At 36.5% G+C, this 19510-nt stretch overlaps 2 protein-coding genes across 3 annotated transcripts in view; one reads left to right on the plus strand and one right to left on the minus strand.

Annotated features, from left to right (window-relative positions):
* Nucleotides 1–13509, minus strand: part of LOC148410200 (uncharacterized) — a 53988-nt gene extending 40479 nt beyond the window's left edge. The window contains exons 1-2 of one of the 2 annotated variants that reach the window (XR_015868209.1): nucleotides 13365–13471; nucleotides 1637–5034 (exon numbers count right to left, since the gene is read on the minus strand). The gene's annotated coding sequence lies outside the window, so the exon portion shown is untranslated. Of the gene's footprint in view, nucleotides 1–1636; nucleotides 5035–13364 lie in introns of those variants that run through there. The other variant, XM_088437322.1, reaches the window with a different exon arrangement.
* Nucleotides 10099–12111, plus strand: LOC148410203 (uncharacterized). Its single transcript, XM_088437325.1, has 3 exons — nucleotides 10099–10251; nucleotides 10555–10647; nucleotides 11451–12111. Exons 1-3 carry the CDS (start codon nucleotides 10147–10149, stop codon nucleotides 11766–11768), a joined length of 516 nt encoding a protein of 171 aa, XP_088293451.1. The 5' UTR covers nucleotides 10099–10146; the 3' UTR covers nucleotides 11769–12111.
* Nucleotides 13510–19510: the final 6001 nt, after the last annotated feature.

Genomic DNA, 19510 nt, shown 5'->3' on the forward strand with positions numbered 1-19510 from the left:
TGTCAAATGATATTTTAACTGAAAATAACTACAAAATCCTTAAATTTACAATTATTGACATTGTTTTCACATTTATTCTGAGAGAAAGTTTTAATCTGGAATTTACAAAACTGATGTTATAGTCTGCATCTGGGTAGCAGAAGAAAGTTTTGCTATATTTTACACAAACATGCCAAAAGATCACCAGCATTTCATTTTAAAAGTCTCTAAAAATAATGATGACATTTTATCCAACAAATATGCGACAGATGTTCAACTAGGAAGTTGAAATTTAGTTATATATATCTTAAAAGAAGACAAAAGGTTTGCAGTGTTTTCTTAGTCATCTACGCCATTTCAAAGGTTACCTGCATCTCTTAAATTAAGACCTGTAGCAAAAACTGAGAGATTTCATTCAACACCTCTGAAACATTAAGCTAGAAAGTTGAAATTGTTTACTCTGCATCTGGGGAGTAGGCAGAACGTTTGTGGGGATTTTTAAAAGCATATTCTATCTGCAAGTGTCAAAGCTCACCTGCATCCCTTATAAAAGGTCTCTTCATAAAATGGTGAGGTTTCACCCACAGGTATTTGAGACACATTTAGCAAGGAGATTGAAGTTCAATATTCTGTTTCAAAGCAGCAGACAAAATGTTTGTTGTGAATTTTAGACACGTCACAATGTGTTTACATCAAAGGACACCTGTATTTCCTAGGAAAATTTTATTGGCGCTCTTATATAAAGGACATAGACTGGGAAAAAGCATGGAAACTCATTTCAAAATTCTTCACAAGATATATCCTGATAATTTTTTCATTTCAAAGTTTGTGGACGTGGCAAGTTCCTGTATTTTTTGTGGATATGCTGACGAAACCATCTTTTTTTAATGTAATATATTCAATATCTTCACCCATGTTAATATGACATACAGTTTTTCTCTGAAAAATGTTATATGTTAATATGAAAATAAGAACAAGGGCCTTCAATATGTTTCATTTTGTTTGGAAAATATTTCATAAGCAGAAATTTTCAGCCTCCAAGCCAACTTTTCCTCATTTTCTGGTAGAATGTAACTCACTTCATAAATCCTTAATCCTTGTTAAAAAAAAAAAATAAAAACATTCTTGATCGCTATGATAAGATATTAACTGTGATTCCTGACATTTGATGAAATTTTTGACCAAAGACTAATTATTTGTTGTGTTGTATTTATTTATCTGTTCTTGTTGGTGAATTATTAAATCAATTTTGTACGACAACATTCACAGTGATGCCTGACATGACTTTTTCTTTCTTGATAGATTATTCATTTTTGTATTTAGGTAGTTTATCTTTAAGATTTCTTAGAAAGGACTATATACTATGGTCTGCTGTCTTTATAGTAGCTCTTATATACTGTGTGTATTGTTAATGTTCAATGTTTGATATTGTCTGTAATTTGAATAGTTAAATAAAGTTGTATTCAAAAAAGAGGCTTGTTTAAAAAATGGTGAGATTTCACCCACGTCTTGAGACATGTTCAGCCATGGAATTTTAAATCTTATACTGTATTCTGCATCTGAGAAACAGAAAAAGCTTTGGTGACACATATGCCATAGGCCAGTATCAAAGGTCACCTGCATCTCAAAAAAGTGCATGTGTTTTCAGTTGTCTAGATTGGTGCAACAATGACCTGGAGACTTTATTTTAACGTATGTCGGATGCACTGACTACACCAAGTATATGTGAATTATCTGTGTGCAACTCAAATTTTCCATTACATCACTGTTCCAGAGTTGTAAGTAAAACAAATAAAACTACAGTGGGCCCCCGGTTTACGAACTCCCTCGTTTACGAACGTTTCATCTTGCTAACGTTTTTTTGTCCCCCTCTTACGCTCAAACCTTTCGTCTTACGAACAATCCAAAATGCCGGTCAATGTGTCCGCATTATTATTTTTTGCTTTGCTGCATCAACGAAATTAACTATTCTCGCATGTCACGGTGACGCGGCTATGCTATTGCTTATACAATGTCACAGTAACTGTCTCAGTCGCGGTGTCAGTCACGGAGATGCCGATATGCTATTGGTCGATTAAACTCCCAGTCCCGGTCTCAGTCACGGAGATGCGGATATGCTATTGGCCGGCGTCACGTCAATCACAGAAATGCCGATATGCTATTGGCTGAACGCCTTCATCTAGCTTGATGGCACAGCTGGTCGATGTGTTGTGACTACTTTGCAAACTTTATCTGTTAGACGTGGCTTCTAAAATTGATAGTGGCGGTAAAGGAAGAAGTAAGAGGATGATGACAATAGAAACCAAGCAGGAGATAATAAAAAAAATACGAAGGAGGCGCACGCATAATTAACCTTGCTCGTGAATATGGCCGTAACCGCTCGGCAATCTTCTAAAGGCAAGACTTTCCTTGCCACGGGACGGACCTCGGTCAACAACAAAGTGGAGAGGCTTCTTCTATTATGGATTAAAGAGAAGGAAATCGCCAGTGATATGTTCTCGTTTGAGAAAAGTTCCTGTTTAAGAAAATAAATAAACTCCCCTCCGCCTCCACCCAGTTCAAGTCACGTCGCCCCAAAGGTAAATGTCATTTTTCCTTTGTATATTTATGTTATTTAATTTAACTGTACAGTAGATTATGTTACTCATTTTTAATATGTGTATAAAGTTGTGATGTTTTTACCTAAGGTTTTTGCACGCGTTGCACACATTCACTAATTAACATAGGTTTGGATGGCCCATCATACAACCAGTTCGAGTTACGAGCCTAGCCGCTGAACGGATTAAGTTCGTAACACGGGGTCCCACTGTATGTGCAAATACTCTCACAAGCAAGTTCTCTATAATTTTGTGTAACAAATGTTTGCAAATGGAAAAAAATACATTTCTGTTTAATCCACAGATCCTGATGTTTTTTTCTATTCTCATTTGACAGGTTCATCTTCAAAATAAATCCAGGGAAAAACTCAAAGGTGAACGGAACGCCAATAAAAAGAAGTGGCAGTCAATCCCAAAATCCTCTCCCTGATAGCCAAAATTGAGGACTACAAATGGAGAGGCTATATGTTGTATAAAAATATGTTGATAGATTATATGTTGATCTTTGTTTTTTATATATCATACATTTGTTATTCATTTCCAAGTTTCCTAGTTCTTTGCCTTTCTCTTACCGTTCCAATTAAGTTTAATTTTATTTAATTATTTACTTTAGTCATTTTACATTTTTTTGTTGCATGATCAGTTGATTAAAAATGAGAATTGAAATTTGCATGTTTTTGATTATTTTAGTATCATTCAAGAAGTAGTTAAGAGCTGATTTGTTATATCAAATTATTATATAAAGTTAAAGTGCATCTAATACAAAAAATACACAGCCTTTTACTTGAAATATTGCCATTTAAACCAATTAATAGCTGCACATTTCTGTAAAAATAAATATTCATATTACTGAGTTAATATACCATCTTTAAAGTTTAAAATCATCTTGTAATTAAACGTACAAAAATTATAATAATACATGTGATATGACCTAAAATTAAAGTACATTATTGTGGTTTTGTATTAAAACGTTTTTTCAAGGGCTTTTTAACATCTTTTGAAGGATGAATCATGTTATTTTATGTCAAATTGTAATAATACACTAAAAATTAATTATTATACAACCAAAACCAATTAATAACCCAATACCTCTGTAAATTTAAGCATTATTAACCATAATAGAACGTTTACTTACAATATTTATGTTATTAAATTATATTATTACATAAATATGTAAATAAAAATGGAAATAACCAGAAAATTTAGGTAAATCCTGTAAGTTGATTGGGTAAACTCTGTAGCCGTGTTTACATTTTAATTTTATCTAATGTATAATAATTCAGTACTCACTCCTAATCTAATGATTTGTTGTAGAAAATACAACTAATCTTTTCAGATAAACCACCTGAGTCTTATTGGAAGATGTGATCTCAAAGACTGTTAAGCGTCCAATGGAGGGGGGAAAAAAAAAACAAACAAAAAACATCTCAAATAGTCTGGCAAAAGCAGACTAATTGGAGAGGAGTGAATGAAAAAATATCAATGGCTTCCCTTAAATAAGAGGCTGTCTGAATTGATAAATATTTATTTATATTTGAATTTCAGATGGGTCATATCATTTTTATATTTGTCTTGTACTAAAAGAATCTTCTTTTTTAATGATTTGTTCAGCTGCCGTCAGGAAAAACCTTCTCATAAGAACAGGTTCCGAACATGAACTTGAGAACAAAATGAAACAATGGTTTCAACAAACATGAACTTGAGAATATGAAACGATGGTTACAACTGGCTGTGGACAGAGACAGGGGAAATAAAACCTCAAAATGAATGACAAAGTTTAAAGTAAAGGAGAAATTTAAATTAGCATAACAGTACAAACCAGGGTTTTTTCCAATGAGTATTTATTCAGAATGTTGTTCAAGCCTGGAGTTTCGCAACTTTACAGTGACTATTGACTGATTTACTAAATAAATCATTCACTTAGGAAATTAAAAGTATTTTGAGTTTTCAACACCTATGTGCATATAAACATTCTGTTTCATTTATGTATGTAGATTTGCATTTATCACTTGGTGTTTTTAAACTGTTCAAACTTGATACTTAGGGGATTTTGTTTAAAATCCAAAGCGGCAGTCAGTCGCCATATTTACGAAAAAGATGCCTTTATCTAGCAATTTTTGATGTTTTAATTTTTATTTAACTGTTCAACATTGTATCTTGTACAATGGAGTAAAGTCCGCTATCAACATGACATTATTTTCAACAATTTCCATGCATTGAAACATCTGATGTTACTGAACCCATGCAAAAGGGAAAAACGCCTACAGGAGAAAATAAAATCCAAATAATGCAGTCCACTTTCAGTTTATGTTGTATATTTCACTCATTTGACACAGTCCTTCAAACTGATTCTCTTGGTCAGTCTCTCCATCTCCATTAGACTCTCTACTTCCTTTTTCCATTGTCCTAAGGTTGGCACCTCCACCTTGAACCACTTCTTAGTGAGAGCTTTGTTTAGCTGCAGCAAGAAAAAGATGAGTCAAGCAGCTGTCGTTTTTACAAACAGTTTCTCTTACATGATCAAGGTACAACACTTGACATGTTAGTGGTATGTCATACCCCAGATCACAAAGAGATGAATGATTTGCCACTTAGAAAGGCTTGGTCACATCACTATAAACCCTGTAAACCCGTGTGTTCAAAACAACTAAATAGATTGACTAGTGTGAGCTCAAAGTTTTACAAAAAGCTCAACAAACTCAAACAAAATCAGTCAGATTACTAACTTGAATTTATGTTGAATTAGAAATAAAATTCCAACAACAGGTATGTAATTCTTTGACATATTTTTCATGGTTAGAGTTAGAGATTCTGACATTGAAGCCATTGAACGTTGGTTTGAGCACAAATTTTGATTTGGGATAATGCTTCGAGCAGATTTTATGTGTAACTGAGTGTCGTCGAGTTGTAAGTTTGTTGCTGGAGAAAGTTTCATTTAATCAGATACAGAGGTGCTTGTTATACGGGCTTTACTTCGCCACATTATTGTTTTAAATTAAGCACGGTATGTCTGCATGGAGCTACTAAGGTGACAAGGAAAACATTTTCGTTCGTAGTTTCGTGTTTAACATTTAAGTGAAGTAAGTCTAACATTATTTCGAGTTGGTTATGGAAGACGTATTGCTAATTGAAGTCAGAGCTAGCTCCATTTCTCTCTATCTCTCTGGGTGTCTGTCTAGCTGTCTGTCTCGCTATCTATCGGTCTCTCTATGTATCTCTATCTATCAAATTGTTGTTTTAACTTTACGAATTTATGACTCTTCTCTTTCTTCTACAGAATTTCATGTGGCAGTGCAGAGAGTGCAAGACGACATTGTCCTCTAGATCCCTCTTGTTAAAGCATTACAGGTTAGCTCATGGCCACTTTGGCCGCAGACACCCATACCCATGTGCATATTCTCATTGCCCCTGTGTTTTCAAAACGTGGAGTGCCCTGCACAGTCATTTAAGCAGATGCCATTCTAATCAAACTGTGAAGAACTCTGTGAATGTGGTTACCTTTAGCTGTCAACTTTGTGCATGCAATAACATAGCCTCTGTGGAAAACTATTTCTCTCACATTAACAACCACCTTAAAAGTTCAGAGACAGTGCAGTGTATTTTTGAGGGTTGTACATTTCAGACAAATATTATTGGCACTTTTAAGTCGCATAAAAATAGGAAACACAATCCTTATACTCTAGAAGACTTTAAAGTTGGAATTGTAAAAACAAGTCAAATTCAAACTTCAACTGAAGGCATAGTAAGTGATAGTGACTCAGATGTTAGTATCAGTATTGTGGCTACTGATGAGAATACAGAAGTTGTCCCAGAACCACAGAATTTGTCAAAAACTATAGAGCTAAATTTTGCATCCCTTCTACTGAAATTGGAGCACTATTACCACGTTCCGAGTGCAGCCATTGATGAACTTCTAACAGAATTGCATTATTTGATGAGCATTGTATGTGTGCCTTTATCAAAAATTGTTATTGAAGATATATTGAAGAAGCACAACCTCAGTGTAGGTCAGTCTGTCATTGAAGAACTGGCTGATGCACTATTATCTTTCAACCCATTGTTAAAAGCTGTAGTAAAGAATGGGCCTCTAGGTACTGCTTTCAAACGGGGACAGTATTATAGGGAGCACTTTGGCATTATTGATCCAGTTGAATACATACTTGAGTCTGGCACATATGGGCATAAGACTTTTCAGTATGTACCAATATTGAAGTCGCTACAACAGTTACTCAAACAGAAGGATATCCTGAATAAAGTAGTTGATGGTTATGCAGGGTCACATCCAGTGCATCCAGAGCAGTATTCATCTTTTCAAGATGGTCATCACTTTCTGAACAATGAATTTCTATCTTGTGGTGAGCTTAGAATCTCTTTGTGTCTCTATATAGATGACTTTGAAATCTGCAACCCATTAGGGATCTCACGTAAAAAGCATAAACTCTGTTCAGTTTATTGGGTTTTGGGAAATCTGCCACCAGGTTCTCATTCTGCTCTGTCCTCTATTTATCTGGCACTGCTATGCAAAAGTAATGATGTAAAGACCTTTGGGTATCAGAAAATATTCCAGCCCCTTTTAGATGACCTTGTCACCTTAGAGCAGCAAGGGGTTTTTATTGAACATTTTGGTGCGTTCATTAAAGGGACCATCCAGTGTGTAGTGGCCGATAGTCTTGGAGCTCACGGATTGGCTGGTTTCGTGGAAAGTTTCTCTGGGGAGTATATGTGTCGTTTTTGTACTGCCAGACGCTCAGAGATTTAGTCAAAAGAGGTCAAAACTGGTGTATTTCATCTCAGGACTGAAGAGAGCCATTCTGTACATGTAGCAAGAGCACTTGAAGAAGGAAAGCCCTGTTATGGTGTGAAAAATTCATGTGTTTTAGCTGATGGCCTTTCTTCCTTAAAGGTTACCACAGGTTTCCCCCCTGATCTTGTCCATGATCTCTTTGAGGGTATTGTGCCTGTTGAACTTGCTGAATGCCTCAGAGTGTTGATAAGTAGGAAATATTTCTCCTTTGAGACGCTAAATCACAAGATCGAGACATTTCCATTTAAATGGGGAGACGAGACTAATCGTCCTCATTTATTACCACGTACTGTTCTCACTAAAAAGACAATAGGTGGCAACGCACATGAGAATTGGTGCCTGCTGAGATTGATCCCACTCATTGTTGGGTGTCTTGTACCGGAAGATGAACCTGCCTGGCAAATAATACTAGATTTGAAGGATATTGCTGATTTGGTAGTTTGTCCAGTTCACACTGATGAGTCAATTGCATACTTGGAGAGCAAGATATCAGAGCATCGATATAGGTACCATGAAGTATTCCCTGAAAGGAATCTGCTACCAAAGCATCACTTTCTTGAGCACTATCCAGCAATGATTCGCCTCTTTGGTCCCCTTGTGTGTTTATGGACTATGAGATTTGAAGCTTAACACTCTTTTTTTAAGCAAGTGGTTAGGCACACAAACTGCTTTAAAAACATCACCCTGTCTCTTGCCAGAAAACACCAGTTTATGATTGGACATTTCATGCATTCATCACATGGTGAAAAATCCTCTCTGGAAGTTGCACGAGTTTCCACAGTCCCTGTCGAAATCCTGAAAGATGATGTCGCACTTAGCCTCAGTCAGAAGTACCCTGATGCCTCTGTGGTTAATCTGTCTGATAATGTTTCTGTCGACGGCATAAATTACAGAAAGGGCATGATAATAACACATGGGTCAGTTGGTGGCCTGCCTGATTTTGCAGAAATAGTGCATATTTGTGTTCTGAAAGAAAGTTTGGAATTCATCGTGAAAAAAATATCCTCATGGTACAGGGAACACTTCCGCGCCTTCCAGTTGGATCCGTCTCCATTGAATGTTTCTTTGATTGCACTAAGTGAACTAGCAGATCGTTATCCCCTTTCTGACTACAAAATTGGAAGGTTTCGCATGGTGACTTTGAAAAGATTCATACATACTTCAGGTAGTGAACAGTTTATCTTTACACGTTAAACACACTGAGTTGTTCACTTAGATAGGCCCATTTAGTTGCCACTTTTGAAAATGACCGATGCACCTGTAGCCTAAATAATGTTTCATAATTTTTTTTTTATTTGAGATTTAGTTGGTGGAAATTGACAAAGGAATTTGGGTGGGGTAACTTGAAAAACATATTGTGCGATTGAGTGAGTCTGATGGCTCTGCTTTTGGTTTGGACTAAATCTGTGTTTCTTTGTTATAGAGTAAGAGTTGGAGTTGACCAGAAATGACAGACTCTGTAAAGCTTCGGGTAATCCTTGGAGAAAACAACTCTGAAAAATTGATCTTGCCGTCCGGAATACCAGAGTCTGTTGATGAACTTAAACTTGAGATTAAAAGACAATGTGCCGTCACAGAGGACTTCAGATTGCAGAACATGGACATTGAATTTAACGAGTTTCTAAATCTGACCTCAACCACAGATCTCAAACACTTGAGTGCAGTTAAAGTGATCACAACTACTGCAGTGACTCTTTCAAGTGAACATGAAAGTTTTGCTCCTGAGGTGCCAAGAACGATCTCTGAAGACTCTGTGTCATTTTCTTCTGCGGACACTGATATACTGTCGTCCCCTGAGTCGACTGCGTCAACCTCTTCAACCTCATCGCTAAGAACTCGAGCCTGGCCAGCAAACTTCCCAATACCAGAGTTTACCTATGAAGCAGAGCTGCAGTTGACGAAGGGCAATCAAGAATTTCTCAAGAATGGCACCCACCTCTGCCCAAGCCCAAAACTCAAGTCTGCCATTTTAGAAGCCTTGTCTACAGAAATATTAAAGTTCAAAGCATATCCTACAAGTGCTGAGTTTGACTCTGTTGCAGAGGCTTTGATTAGAAAGCATCCCTGTTTAAAGGAGCAAGGTTCTGTCTGTGGATTCTACGGCTAGAAGATCAGTCTAAAGTACAAAATGGCAAATTGTCGCACAAGTTTAAGATATGCAATCTCTGAATTGATCATCAATTCCCTAAAGCGTGGAGCAGGACACACTCAAAAAAGTCCAAACCAAGTTAAGAAACCCCGGAGAGCGGAAGTGAATTACCTACCAGACTTTCCAAATGGAGAAAACCAAGAAAGTCTTGAGAAAGAGAGGTTGGCGTTACTGTCTGAGGTTAATAAGAAGGACAACCAACAGGTCATTAAAATGAAAATGGAAAGAACCTTTGCTCTTAGGAGGCATGAAGTTGTGCATGACATGCCCTTTTATTGCTGAATTCAAAAGCAGATGGCCAGCACTGTTTTCTGAACGTGAGGTAAGTTTGAGTTGACTGTCCAACTGTTAGCATGATGCATTGTAAGTATTCTTAAAACATTTTGCTTGATGGCATGCCTGACGTTACAGTTCAGCTACATTTAACAGATTTTCTGTTTCTGATGTCTTCATTTAGCAGAATTTTATGATTTATCATTTTATTATTTCTTTGTGGCCAAGTGCTGGGTTTTGATATAGATTGGTGTGTCTGCCCCCCCTCCCCTCCTCCCCTCTTACCTTTCCAGATATGTGCAGAATTTGCCCGCATTACCACCATTCCACTGATTTCCAAGTTCATGGCAGAGCTTGACATTATGTGCTCAAAGCTGTCCACAGTTTGCCGCAAGAAAGGAGGAACAGCGGGGCACATAATCAAGCAGATCATGGCTGCCATTGACCAGGTTTGTGATTAATTTAAAGAACATGCAGAGGCACTAATGTAACTATATTGAAACATGATTAAACTTCTTAACAGTGGTACACAAACAAAATTGTGAGCAAGTTGTGTAAATTTCAGCAGGTCTTCAATATCTATCGGCGGCATGTAGAGATGTAGGGACCTTTTCCCTTGTATGTTAAGTTTGTGTGGTGATCTGGTAATTTGATAGTGCCTCTCATTTAAAAAACAAACGTGTTCTTATTCATGAGATGCTCGGCTTGCAACTGTAAGTTAACTAATATGCAGTCACATTTCCCTCTTGCAGAATCCCACCACTGCTACTCGGAGGACTTGCAACATGAAGGCTCTTGTTGTGTACTTAAACGAAGATCCTGAGAGGATTGTGAAGGAATACCTGGTAAGTGAGTCAGTGCTATTGACTGTATAGAATTGGCAGATTGTAAAGAACTTTACAGAATTAGGTAGAAGGAATAATGGTAAAATACTAATGGTGGTATCCATAAAAATTCCGAGTGGAAGACAAGCAGAGAGATAAGTGATTGATTTCACTATAGTGTGGGTCATCATATTGATATAATTAAACTTAACTGTAGGCTACTTACACTACTTATAGGATTGGTCATTTCATTTTTTCCAACTCTGTTTAAAATGCTCTCACACAGCCTACCATGAACTTCCCTGCATAGGCTTAGACCAGTTTAATCATCTAGCTTGAAAGATAAACATTGGACATGCTAGTTAACTGTAAGTACTGTAGTGGAATATGTTGGTAAAATATTTTGATTTTTACACTATGGCGGTGCAAATTAGGTTATAGTGGGCCACCACAGTCTTGTCGTTAGGAAACACTGTTTTTCACGAGTATTTGTTTAAAAAAAAACACGGTGGTGTTTGAAGTTTTAAATTACCGTGATTCTCATCTTAACTGAAGTCATGGCGCATTTGCAGCATTTTGTCATGCGTATTGTGCTTTTTTTCACCAGTGTATATGACTGAATAATGTAAAAACTAGTATTTTGCAAGGTATCAAAAACAGACCTTTTAGCAGCACTATGTTGTATGCATTGTCTGTAGCACTGTCTGTTTTTTTGTATAAAACACTCAACCAAGCGGTCATGGAATGCAAAGCTTTAGTAAACACAAGTGTGAATTTACATGTTTAACTAATGACATCATTCAAATGTCTCATTCATGACACAGGATGTGGACTTTGTTGATGCCTTAAGCCAAATGGAGAAGACCACCATTGGGATCTACGTCATCACACATGAGGGTGGAGATGCCACCGATCCACCCGAAGATGTTGGGATCATAGTGGAAGGGGTCACTGTTCTCAGTGGCATTGAAGATGTCTCCCATGCCATTGCTCTCCTGTTTGGGGTCATCTATGTTTTGAACTTGAGCTACCCCAAGGAACTGAGGTACACTTTTGAATTTATTCAGAAGGTCCTGATGGGAATTGATGATCGCCGCTTTTCAGACAAGGTCCAGGTGCTGAAAATTAAGCTTTGTGGGTAAGCTGTATTGTGCCATGTGTTGGCAGTGAAGATTGGACTGTTTTATGGGCTGTTCAATTGTCCTTAGACTCAAAGTCATTCGTTGTCCCCAACTGCCTTTCTACTGTGGAAAACTGTTCCAAGATTTTCTCACCTACTATTTAAGTGTTTAATTTTCTCACTTACTTTTGAAGTTATACGTTTTTGATATTTAGGACAGTTCCTATGTCCATTTGCAATTGTGTTCACACTGGTAAACTGTAGGTTTATACATCTGAATATAGTACATAATTGCTCTGCGTCAATCACCAAAGTATTCAGAAGTTTAAAATCAGTGCTGAATAAATGCAGGTTTGTTTTGAAAATGGTGTGTGTTTCCTTCAACAGCTTATTTACTTGGGTTCTTTACTTGGGTTACTTGGGGTGCAAATTTACATAACAATGTTATGTCAAGTGTGGTTCCACACAACTGTGTTACTTTAAAGTAAACTAAATTGACAAAGTGCTACTTATCTGTGAAAGTTTAATTGATTAAACAGAACAGTGACAATTTAGTTGAACATAACGGTCAATTTGAGCCAACATAAGAATACTAAATAAATATGAACCAACAATGTTACTTTGAATATACCCAACTCAATCTTGTATGATTTACTACATAGCTTTGAGCTCCTATTAAGGAAAACGGTATCTTAGAATATATTCAATTGATTCTTGTGTGATTTACTATATCTCAATGAGCTTATGTTAAAGAATACAATATCTTAGACACTATACAACACAGTTTTGTGGAACCACTTGACATAACTTTTTTAATTAAATCCAAGAGAATATTTTTTTTGAGTGTGGCCACTTCTTTCTCTTGCTCAAACATTACTGCTTGTTTATTATGGTAATAAAGTCATGTGATACTGATAAAAGATTATGCAAAAACACATAACCGTTTCGGATTAGCACCGTTGGAGCATATATGTTTTATAATTAAATTGTGTGTTTACAATATTCCAAAAAATGAAAACATTAAAATTGCTTAAAGTCTACAATAATTATATTTAAAGGCTGCATCGACAAGAGTAAGAATAAATGACCCTGCAAAATTGTCTGAGGTGGATTTTCTGTCATTTATGAGATGTGCAGGATTAATACTTAAATTACTGTTGCATATGGCTAAAATAGTATGATATCTTAAAATGTCGAGTTGCTTCAGAAAATAAAGTAAAAAAACATCTGAAGTAGATGGCAAACATACGAAACCAACAGCAACACTTTGAACAGGGAAATATGTTCTAAAATAGCAGGACACAGACACAAAGAAAATGGCGTTGCAGAATACTATACTGTATGTGAGAATAATTCTCTTGAATCTTTGACTATGGGATTCCTACTATTTTATTCGCCAAATTTTAAGTGTAAATTTTGACTTTTATAATTATTGTATAAGGTTATATATGTATATACACACACACAACGAAATAATACACCTTTCAAAATATTAAGAGTCGTAACAACCGAAAGACTTTCAATGTAAATAAATTTAAAACGACATGTCACCTTCCCTTTAGTAACAATAACGATGTAGTAATTTTTGTAATTAATTGCAATTTAAGTGCTTACTTACAAATCAGTTGCTCTGTGATGTCTTCGGATTTCGAGGAGCTTCTTAAGCATTGCGTCGGTTAAGTCTCCGGACCTCGTCACTAAAAGTGTGATTTTCGATTGGCCTCTCTTAACTGCTTTTATACTATTCCAAGCGTAAGCTCTCGGCGCTTCTAGACTTTTCTCCATCAAATAATGTTAACCAGCCAAACAACTTCCTAATAATTTTTTCAAAATAAGAGCTATAGCACATGACTTTTGGTTAACATTATGCTGGGTGAACGTGCAAAGGTTTTCTTGTGAAGGTCAAAACGGATGTCAATATTTAACATTAACGTGATTTTAACCACTTGAGACCAAGCAAGTAGAACGTTCGAAAATTCTGGAACCGTGGAGATAAAGCGAGAACAACGGCGACGATAAATTTAACAATGGGAAGGTGGTGGGTGGGGAATAACTTGCTTTGTTTTAATGATTTTGTTATGGAAAGATGTGTTCATTTAAAATGTAGTGGTGTACATATAATGTTTTTGATATCAACCAATCAAAGTAAAACAATTTTGTATAGTTAGTATAAAAAATTCAATAGCATAACCTTTACTATTAACAAGTGAAATCATTCTTACTAGTGAGTCTCATAGTATACTATGCTTACATATTCATATAAAGTAGTGATGCCTATTGTAACACAATACGGTAATAATGTTGGAAAATTATAAATACATATTAAAATTTTGATGATGTGATGGAGATAATATGGTAAGAGCATAAAAGTTGAGACTTCTTTGTCGTCTTTGAACGTTTACTGATAAAGATATTGCACTGAACAAACTCAGTTATTTCATCAAGTTGATTGCATAAAATAAAAACATGTGAATCCAAATCATTTTTATCGAAGAATATGCATCTTCTCAAAAATATGTCCACCTGGACGTACAGGATTTTATTGTGTAAATTCAAAACACTTTTTTGTTTGTTTGTTTGTTTCATTTACTGGGTTGAGCTTTGATTTCCTTTCACTTGTTGCCATTTCTTTTGTTTATTGTATGTTGTTTGAATTGTTGTAAGAATAATTTGCTAGTCATTTTTATTCCACAGTGTTTGGCATTAAACATTTTATTTCGGGAAAGTTATTTCACCAGCTTTTGAAATTATTCTTTGACAGAACACAGAATAAAGCCAAGGTGCAGAGAAATTGAACTGCCAGTTAATATAAATGGGGTTACGTGTTTTTGTCTCCCAGTACACTAACGGCTTGTTCATTCTGTATTTGGTTCAGATAGGTACTTTTGGACCGCCACCTTTGCATCAGCCATTGTTATACGTATTTATATTAACTAGTTTTTCCCCCTTATCTTTTTATCCCAACAATATGTTACCAAACAGGGTAAATTCCATTGCAATGATGGACAATGCTACAAATGTTGCACACATGTGTGATGACAAGCGATTGCCCTAGCGTTTTGAAGGAGTTTTATATTTGCAATGCTGATGTGCAAGCACCCAATTGAACAATAAATAACACTTTTGAACAGTGTGTTTTCCAGATCTAAAATCAATTAGCAAGCAAATTGCCTAAAGCACATGACATACTGTATGCGTAACTTGAAAATTGTGACAATTGTATCACACCCGCTCGGCATGGTGGTGCTGGGGTGGTGGAAAGGTGGACCCAAAATAGGCAGGGAAGCCAGAAGGAAATGTGCTTGAAACAAAGAAGGATTTATTGACACTCAAGGGTGAGGTAAAATATGAGCAACATAGGATGAAAAGTAACAAACAAAACTTAAAAAAGAAACTTAACTCAAGGGCAAGACAGCAACAGGGGGCCAAAAATTGCACCAAACCTCGACAATGACCCGAGAACTAAGTAAACGCAAACCGAGGACTTAAATAGACTTCCACTTAACGAGGAAACACGAAACAGCTGGAGACAAAGGGCAGAGGAAGCTGATAGGATGACTCAAGGAGGGCAAATACACTCACCTCATGTGAAATGACATCAGTCTGTATTTCACATCTCATGAATTTACCAGCCACATTTACATGTCCCATACCGCAACAAGTGAAGATCTACTTTGGTTTACATATAGAAATTACAAAAGAGGATCATGTTCTCAGTAATTATTGTTATTATTCCTAGTTATATTATTTTGTTGAATCCAAACCATGCAATTTTCTGGTGTAATCAAAGAGGAATGTGCATTAAAGAACTAATCCCAAACAATCCAGAAACGCTTGTGATGTGTATTTGCATTAAAATATGAATGCCGCGGAATAAAGTCATTTGACGCTTCAATACAATTTTGTTACGCTTCATTTAATGACCACTAGATGTCCTCCTTAAACCGTATCATTAAGGTACCGAGGAATGAACCGGCGCTCGTGAAAAGATGACGAGCTTCACAAAGCCTAACTCGGCCATCACTGGTCTAGTGATGTTGTAAAGGATGCCGCATTGGGAGAAGACCGTGTAAGAAAAATATGAAACAGATGTGACATGTCTGAATGGATTAACAATATTTCGAATTGGCGACCCTTGTGAGGACAAGCGCTTATAGAAAATGGATGGATAGCTTGAGAAACCAGTCACTATCAGCATTAACATAAGTGCCTCAGTCGCAACACCAAATTTAATCACTAGAGTTCGCCAGACTTGGAGAAGCTGCCCTCAGGAGACAGCAATACAGTACATCATTTCAAAAACTCATTTTATGGCTAAATTGCCTGCTTTTAGCAAAATTTACTTAGAAAACAGCATTACAACATATGTTCAGTACATGGGCCGCTTTTGTGACGAATAAGGAGCGAAACTAAAGGCAGACCCAGACACACAAAATATCTAATTAAATGTGTTTATCAACAGAAACATACCACAAGTAGAGAAAAACATTTAAGGAAAGTAACAACAAAAGACCCGGCTGAAATATCAAAGCGAGAGGAAACCCACCCGAATGCTAACTGTACACGTTAGGACAACAAAAATCACTAGTGTCTTTGCACGAAAAGGGAACAATCAAAACTGTACATTGGAAGCACCATTGTGAGCCACTGCAATGGTATAAAGGCTTGGAACGAGGAAACAACGAGGAGGGTAACCGGCGACCACTTAGCAAACGCAGAGAATAATCAATACAAATAAGAATAAAGTAGAACGTGCTTGTAGCGAGAGGGTACGAAACGCGATTGGATCCAGTAAATTAGCGAGTAAAACAGAAAACGGAACTACAGTGCAAACTTTCATATTAAAAGCTAAAAGTTAAAAACGTTGCATACAAAAACGCTTGACCCAGAAAATTCTTAACCCAGAATAAATATCATCTTTATAGCCCTGCGTGCAAGACGTTGTTCAGTCTGCTAGCTTTTTTTTTTTTTTTATTGAAACCAGCGGGGTTAATACGAACACAGTTTAGAGCTGAATGACTAACAGCGAACGTAAAAAGGAAATGGAAATAGAGTGCCGCTTTCCACATTAAAAACATTTATTTCAAAATAAGATATGCACGTACGTAAGTAAACGTTACAAATTGAAGTGTTGAAGAATTCTTAACAGAATCTTAATACCCCTGTGTGTGAACAAGACGTTGGTTCATTGTGTTTGTTTGATTTATTAAAATAATGCGGTAACAACTTTGGTAATTATTCAACTCTTCTGGCTCCTACGACCCAACTGTCAAAATGGCTCTTTGAGTGTTAAATATTGCTTACTCCTGCCCTAAGGGGAAGACATATAGCCCAGGCACAACAATTTTGTTTAGCAAGCGTCTTTCTTCTGACTCGCTTGCGAGTTGGAGCTGGAAAAGTTATATATATATATATATATATATATATATATATATATATATATATATATATATATATATATATATATATATATACAGTCAGCCCCCTGCTTACGAGCATCCTGATTTGCGAACATTCCGCCTTACGAGCGTGGATCAGGGAGAATTTTGTCCTCCGCTTACGAGCAAACCTCTCATCTTGCGAGCATTCCGTCCAACCAGCCATTGAGTATGTAGACATGTTCTCGCCTAACTGCGTCAATATATTCAGCAGTTGCGTCATCTACAATCATTAATAGATACTTATGGCGATAACGTGAACGCTATTGGTCTTACAATCTCACACTGACTGTCTCACTCACGGTGTCTAAATATATTACCATTTAAGTGTAGTGTTTGTACAGCTAAAGGGAAAAACAGCTGACATGAAATTAAATGTGCCGATTGCAGGACAAAGAATTGTCATTGGTTTAAATGTGTGTTTTTTTTTTAATTAATTGTCAATACATTCCAACCGTTTAAAAAAAAGTGCGAATAATTATCAGGCAGTCAAGGAGACGCCAATATGCTATTGGTCGATTAAGGTCACCCGGTCTCACTCACGGAGATGCTATTGGCCGGCGTCACACGTCAATCACAGAAATGCCGATATGCTATTGGCCGAACGCCTTTATCTAGCTTGATGGGACAGGATGGAAGGAAGTAGACAAAATGAGTGAAAAACGGAATGTTTTGAAGACTTTGCAAACTTTATCTGTTAGACATAGCTTCTAAAATTACTAGCAGCGGTAAAGGAAGAAATAAGAGGATTGTGGCGGACACTAGGACCATGTCTCTCACCCAGTAGGCATGTCTCTATGATCCTTTGATGCTTTGAACCTGTTGGCTTTGTCTTTGCTGTTTTGGACTTTGTTGTATCAGTTTTGTGATGGCATGCGAAGAGTAAAGATCTCCACTAGCACAGCAACGTGTGGTTTCTTCGCCTTCGCCACAGGATGATGTTTTAGTATCTCCGTGATTTGCACCATGACTGAAAGAGTTACTGTAACACTGTAAGACCAATAGCCTATATGCGTTGCCGTATTAACTCAAGAGGTTAATCTCTGCACCCTATTACGGGTGATGATACAGCGCCATATAATGGTTGCTAGACAAGATTGCATGTCAGGTTAATCGTCGATCTTCCGATATGCATTGGGACAGCGTCATTGTTGCAATTTTGTGAGTTGTAACCAAAGGTGAACTGACGCTCGAACAAGCCATAAGTGTGCTGCCTAGTAAATGCAACACACACAACCACCGTGCTCAATTCACGTCGGGAAAAACAGTTGACATGAAATTAAGTGTGCCGATTGCAGGACAAAAAATCGTCACAGATTTAAATGTGTTTTAATCAATAAGATGTCAATACATTCCAACCGTTTAAAAAAAAAGTGCAAATAATTATCAGTCAGTCAAGGAGACGCCAATATGCTATTGGTCGATTAAGGTCACCCGGTCTCACTCACGGAGATGCTATTGGCCGGTGTCACACGTCAATCACAGAAGTGCCGATATGCTATTGGCCGAACGCCTTTATCTAGCTTGATGGCACAGCTGGTTGGGATGGAAGGAAGTAGAGAAAACCCTGACTGAAAAAGTTACTTTGACACTGTAAGACCAATAGCATATCTGATTTACCGTATTGACTTAGAGCATTCATCTCTGCTCATCTCTGCTTATCTCAGCACAAGTCACGGCTTACTAAAGGTAAAAGTCATTTTTCCTTTGTATTTGTTATTTAGTGCAACTGTACAGTAGATTATGTCACTTAATATTAATTTATGTATACAGCGTGATGATTTTACCTAAGGCTTCTGCGCGCGTTGCACGCACTCACGAATTAACATGGGTTTGGATTGCCCGCTATACGAGCAATTCGAGATACGAGCGTAGCCGCTGAACGGATTAAGTTCGTAACCCGGGGGCCCACTGTGTATATATATATATATATATATATATATATATATATATATATATATATATATATATATATATATATATATATATATATATAATATCTATCTATCTAATACTTGTGTATTTTATTGAATTTCAAGAGCTCTAGCTTGAATGAAATTGCAATTGAGAATAAGTGTCAAAATGAAATATTTGTTTTCACTTTGTAAAATATTAATAATAAAGATAATTTTCAACAGTTTTTTTCTGATGTTAGGACCAGACCTGTAACTAGATCTTAATATACATCTGTTACTTTACTGTCAAAATGAAAATTGAAAACATGTATAAAATACAAGAACAAACTGCTATTCTAAGTGCACTTGTGAAAAAAGAAACAATAATAATATTTAGTGAGAAAAAAAATAAACAGGGATTCTATGCTGAA

The sequence above is a fragment of the Hippichthys cyanospilos genome, chromosome 16, assembly GCF_059441005.1.
Source record: "Hippichthys cyanospilos isolate Australia breed blue-spotted pipefish chromosome 16, RoL_Hcya_1.0, whole genome shotgun sequence".
Taxonomy (NCBI): Eukaryota; Metazoa; Chordata; class Actinopteri; order Syngnathiformes; family Syngnathidae; genus Hippichthys; species Hippichthys cyanospilos.